General features: G+C 46.4%; 1 protein-coding gene across 2 annotated transcripts in view; it reads left to right on the top strand.

The window, feature by feature from the left end:
- The first annotated feature begins 582 nt into the window (after positions 1 to 582).
- MTMR10 (myotubularin related protein 10) overlaps positions 583 to 6,000 on the top strand; it is a 35,793-nt gene continuing 30,375 nt past the window's right edge. The window contains exons 1-2 of one of the 2 annotated variants that reach the window (XM_009089860.3): positions 583 to 876; positions 2,152 to 2,212. In XM_009089860.3, coding sequence (XP_009088108.2) covers positions 823 to 876; positions 2,152 to 2,212 — 115 coding nt within the window. In that variant the 5' untranslated portion in view covers positions 583 to 822. Of the gene's footprint in view, positions 877 to 2,151; positions 2,213 to 5,662; positions 5,709 to 6,000 lie in introns of those variants that run through there. The other variant, XM_030228350.2, reaches the window with a different exon arrangement.

Below are 6,000 nucleotides of genomic sequence, written 5' to 3'. Positions count from 1 at the left end.
GTAAGTGGTGATTCACAGAATCCCAGAACGTCAAGGGCTTGGGATGGAGCATAAATCATCCAGTTCAAAGCCCTGCCATGGGCAGGGGCACCTTGCTGTAGGCCTGACAGAACCTGGCTGTGAACGCTGCCAGCGATGGAGCAGCCACGGCCTCCGTGGGCAGCCTGTGCCAGTGTCTCACCAGCCCCTCTCTCCACCGTGCCGGAGCTGCATTTCACCCCTGCCTTACGAGCCAGCCCTGGGTAGCGGTAACTCCTGCAGGCCCCGGAGCGGGGCTTGCAGTTCCCACGGGGCTCTGAGGCCGAACTGCGGCAATCCTGCGTTTCGGTAGGCGGCCCTGCCCGCCGCAGGCCCCGCTTTTGGCTGTCCCTGGGCAGGCCCGGACCGGGCGGCATGGGGCCGGCGGGGCGGTGACCCGGCCCCGGCAGTGCGGCCGTGCCGGGGCTGCGCGGTGCCGCGGGCCGGCCCTCACCGCCGGGCCGCTTGTTCCCTCCGCGCCGCCGTACGCGGCCACAGCCGCGCCCGCCCCTCACGGCCCGGCCCGGCCCGCCGGGGCCGCCGCCCGCCCAAGGAGCCGCAGGGCCGGCTCGGGGAGGCGGAGGGAGCCGCGGGGCCTCCATGCGGGGCGGCAGCGGCTCCAGCCCGGGCCTGCCCAGGCCGCTGGCTCCTCCCTTGGGGAAGGAGGGTGCGCCGGGGCCGCCCCCGCGGTGTGACGGGGAGCTCAGCCCGAGCGGCCGCGGGCGCCGGGCCTGAGCCGGCGGGCGTCGGCACCACCTCCGCGGCCCGGCCCGGCCCGGCCCGGCCCGGCCGTCGGCGGCCACAATGTTCTCCCTCAAGCAGCCCAAACCCACCTTCAAGTCGTACCTTCTGCCTCAGGTAACCGCCTTTTACTGCCATTACCGACCTGCCCTGCCTGCCCTGCCCTGCCCTGCCTGCGCCGGGCCGTCCCTGGCCGAGGTGCCGCCCGGGGGCTGTGCCCGCTGGCCCGGGGGCTGTGCCCGCTGGCCCGGGGGGTGGCGAGCAGTACATGTGGAAGGGCTGCCGGGTCCCCGAGCCCTCCGTGGCACCGGGAAACAAAAGCTGCGCAGCCGGTTCGGGGTGCAGCCCCTCGGCCTCCGGGTCCCCGCGTCGCACACGGACAGAGCCCGCACGGCGGTCGGGATGCCGGACTTCTATCAAAATAAAGTCCCGTGTTCATTAAAATCGGCCCGTGCCAGATTATTTTGGAAAGTTGTGAGTTATGCTTCAGGTGTTTGGGCTCGCTTTGCTCGCAGCGCTGGGCGGGATGAGGAGAAAGCCGCGGGCGCTGCTCTGCTCTGCAGATAGTTAAACTCTCACTTGTAGCCAGCGCTTCATGCTTAGAACGTGTCTGATGGCATAAATAAGAAAGCCGAGTATATCTATCAATTATAGTGCATATAGTACTGAGTATGTAGAGAACCACCAGGACTTTTTGTGTCCTCTGGATGTGCACTTGACAGAAAGTGATATTTATTTACTTTAGACAAGACAGGACCTCTTCTAGCAACATGTTTGGCATGTTGACTCATTTTTGGTTTTTTCCCAATTTCTTAGTAGAAGTGAGATGTCCATATAACACAGATCTGGATAATCCTAGTGCTGGGCAATGGTTATATTGCCATCATTATAGGAAATGTGGGTTATTTCACTAAAAGTTCCAGTCTTTTTATAGAAGATTTTAATTTTTAAGGTTTGAAACTGAAGTGCAAGTAGGCATATGCGTGTTCTAGGCCTTAGGATTTTTTGAAATGTTTCCTATGTTGGAAAGCTGTGCATGTTAGAAGTTAGTAGAGAGTTTTATTGAACTTGAGTGTCTATAACTGTAAAACTTGTTGAAGATCTCGAGTCATTATGGAGTGTCAAGCCAAATTGTTTTTTATTCATCCTGTGACTTGCAATAGTTTGGGTTGCCCAAATTGTTAAACATGAATATTTTAAGTATTTTATTATTCTTTTGGTACAAATCTAAATACCCTCAAAATTGTTAAAAACTCTTGCTAAGGTTGGATTCCAGGTCCTTAAGATGAACCTTTTTGGTTAAAACAACTTTCTCTTCTGTACAAGCAGGTCAGTGTCTGACTGTAAAGTTCTGAGCCTTAAGTAAATTATCTTTTTTTTTTTTTTCTTCAGGCTGATGACACTATAACATCAGAACCAAGGATTAAAAAACTGGAACCAGTACTTTTACCAGGTAGGCATGAATCAGGAATTTGACAAATACCTCTGTTGGTATTGACTTTGGTATATTTTAGTCTTAGCATTGTTTAAGGAAATATTGCTTTTGAGCAGAAAAAGGTAGTGATATTTGTGTCTGTTGAAACTTATTCTAACACACCTGAAACACTAAATAAATACATAGGCAGTTTTGCGTGTGTGATGCTTTACCACATATAGAATAATGACTTGGTTTTATTGTGAGTATTGAATATTAAACCAAAGTTAAGTGGTTTTGCATTCTTGACACGGTTCAGAAGTTTACTGGTAATTACACTTTCATCAGACAGATTTTACCTGTGTGCAGAACCCAGTAGCAAAGCCTGTGTCAGACTCTTCCTTAATTTTAAAGGAAAATAGTCACAGAATTTCCAGTGTTTTGTGGGTATGATTGACTTCTGTATTGGAAAACTTCTAATGCCATCTTTATTCATTTATTAAATATGGTGCTGTTAGGTAAGTTTGGAATTTGTGTCTTCAGACCTCTACAGAATAATCTTTTTGGGGTGTGGGTGAAATAAAGAGATGCTTTTATTACTGTTCATCATAACATATTTATAAAAATGTAGGTATTAATGATGTTCATATTTTAAATAAGAAATAATCTCTGGTAGATGACAGTTTGAGCAATGAGGATTTCTAAAAGCCTTTTTTCAGATATGGAAGGAACAATGTACTGTTCCCAAGATTACTTTGACTGCAAACTGTCCATCACAGTAATAAATTTGGCTTGCAGTTCCTAAGGATAATTTTGAGCTTAAAACAATGTCATACTACAGTTTTTTCTTAGCATTCAGTATGTATATTTAAAAATAGGAATTTAACACACACACTGATGCAGGTATAAACAACTCTTAAAAATTATTTCTGTCACTGCTTTACATGGGCCTGTTGCTAATTAAGCAGTACTAATTGATATGTGATATGGTCCAGTGAGATACCTAAGAGGCTGAAATACTGTGGAAGAGGTTCAGCTGAAAGAGTAAATAACAACTGCCTGACATTCTTCATGAAACAAAAGAATGCAGAGTTTGCTTGAGGCATAAATGTCCTAAAATACATTGCTGAGATTGCTTGATATTTGAAATAGTTATATTTTTACGCTTGCAAAACTTCTGCTTACCACTTGGCATCTCACTGATTGTGTTGCAGTTGATATTCATCCAAGGCCTTTGACTCACAAGGAAGTGACTGCGTGTTCTTCTCTGAGACATTCCACAGCAAATGCAGGGCAGTACGAGAGTGCTTTGCTCAAAATGTAGCACATCTTGCCTTTGCTGTGGGACCTGGCCATGAGCAGTCACAAAAAGTAACTTCTGTGCTGCCACTCTTTGCAGTGTGGTTCATGCTCTATTTGTGGAACTCCAGAGTACTCTTAAAATGGTGCTGACTGGGTTTGTTTTTCTCAACTGGCTTGTATTTATTCCCTCTTTGCATTATTTTCCTTGTCTGCACTCTCTTTGAAGTCAGCATTTGATAGGTTTGGGGACATTTGTAGTAAGTTGACCCAAGTTATGTAGAAGCCACAGTCTGATGTACCACAGACTTAAAATTTCCACCTCCATATCATTCTAAGGTATTATTTTGATTTATTTCAGAATAAGATTCACTGCTCTGTATAGCCACAGAGTAGCTCTGGCAAAATCTGTCCATAACTCTGTATGAGAGTTGGAAGGGTGTTAGAAGTGACTTATTTTAAATTACTTAAATGCAATTCTTCCTGTTTGAAGTTAAGCACCAGCCTAAAGACATTTTTTAGTTTCTGTCATCAGCCGTGCTGTAGAAAAGTGCATAAACAAGTACACATTGTACTGTTGGATAGACTGGCTTGTGGATTTGTCATAGCCCAAGTTACTGGCCAAATTCCAGCTCATTAAATTATATTAAGGCTGACTTGCACTTCCTTGTAAATACAGTTTCAGTATAGCATTCCTAATGTCCTCTCCTTAACAATTATGTGAAATTGCTTTTGCTCTCAGGAACAGAGATAAACCTGAGTGGCTGAATGTTTGTTACGCTTTTTTAAGTAGTGGAGTTTTTAAGGAGTTCTTTTGGAATTAAGTTACATTAGCAGAAGTGGGTACTGGCTTTAGTAATCTTCAAAACCTGCAAATGATTGTATTAAACTTTTGATTCCTAAAACTTAGTGACTCTGAGGGAGTGGCTCGCTTGCTAATTCCAAAGGAGCTAAATGCCCTGCTGTCTGACTTGTATTTCTGTGTAGTGAAGGTTAGGACAGGGAGTTAGGGGCTAGGAAATAATACATCTGGTTATAAAATGAAGTGGGTTTTACTGAAAAAAAGAAAATTCATTCCAATCAACTTTAGCCTTGTAGATTTTGTTTTAAAAGTTTTCTCTGGAGCCCAGACCCCGCATCTCATCAGAATTTGGAGCAAAAGCCTATGTTCTCATGGAACTGTATGCCCTCAGGAGGGTGTTTATTGGGAAAAGGAGCAAGTATCATTTAAAACAAATGAAAACCTTGGTTGTAAGGGACAACATTGATACTGCAGTAGGGAAAAGCAAGTAATTTTATAGAATTTGGTATAATTTCATTGCGAAACAGATGATATAGGTTTGAGGTGGACTTACAAAAATGTTTTCTTTTTCTTTCTACAGCTCTGTTTTCCTAGTGTTAGCTCTGTGAGTGAAAGTTTCTGCAGAATTAGTTAAGAGTTGGCCTCTGTAACAGTTTCACTTTTTCCCCCTTTGTTTGTGTGCACTGCTAGTTTTATAAGCATGTCAAAGAGGAAAATTACAGAAATAGCAGGTAGTCTAGCAGTCAGTCTGTTAAAGTGCCTTGCCTGGCTGGTAGGAAATTGGTCTGTTTACCTTAGGGGAGTGCGGAGTTCATGTTGTTAAACCTGAAGGTGTGTTTTGTTCTGGGGATCAGCTGTAGCCTGTTTTCCATAACTGTGTCTGTAGCATTTCCAAGTCATCAGCTTCATCATTGAAAAAACTCGTCCAGCACAAGTGGACTGTGAATGGCAAAGCAGTGTGCAGAGGTGCAGTGCAGGGATAGACAATGGGCCAGTCTGGTGCCTGTACTGGAACCAGTGCCACACTGTGGTTTGGGCAACACCAGGCAACGAGATCCTCCCTGTTGCTCACCCAGGGCATTCTGCAGCAGATTATGTAACCAGTGGAGCCCCTGATTGTGAGGGAAGGATGGTGCTTCCTGAATCTTTATGTCAACTTGAATTAGTTAAATTGTTGCTCAGTATGCTAATTTGCTAGTAGATTAAGATAGTAGTTGTTACCTGTAAGTTTTTTACCAAAAGGCTGGGAATGGTTATTAAATAATAGACTAAACCGAATTAGAGTAGTAGTTTTTGTCTCTAAGGCTTCTTCATGCTAAGGCAAGTTCAAGGGGAGGTGGTGGTGAGGCGCTATTGGAAGCAGTTATGCACAGGCTGCTGTGTCTGCCCCGTTTCACGGTCCGATGGCAGAAGGGACCCTGAGAGCCGTCACCGGTGTGTGGTCACAGCCGCGGTGGGTGAGCAGCAGGGCGCCGGTAGGGCTGGGCGGGGACACATGTCACCTCTGGCTGCCGGTGGCCGCGGAGGCACCGAGGGAGAGAGGAGCAGGGCCAGCAGCGCTCCAGCTGCTCCCTCTGCAGAGTGCGCCATGGGGGCTTTCCTCTTGCAGGAGCCTCATGGGGACACCCGAGTGAGGAGTCTCAGGATATCACAGAGACAGTGCCACCGTGTTCAGTTCCTCTTGCTGGATTTGTCTTACTTGAGTTGCTTTCTGTAACCGTGTAAA

The sequence above is a fragment of the Serinus canaria genome, chromosome 10, assembly GCF_022539315.1.
Source record: "Serinus canaria isolate serCan28SL12 chromosome 10, serCan2020, whole genome shotgun sequence".
In the NCBI taxonomy this organism is placed as follows: domain Eukaryota; kingdom Metazoa; phylum Chordata; class Aves; order Passeriformes; family Fringillidae; genus Serinus; species Serinus canaria.
Note: the sequence above shows the minus strand (reverse complement) of the source record. Positions and strands in the feature narration are given on the sequence as shown.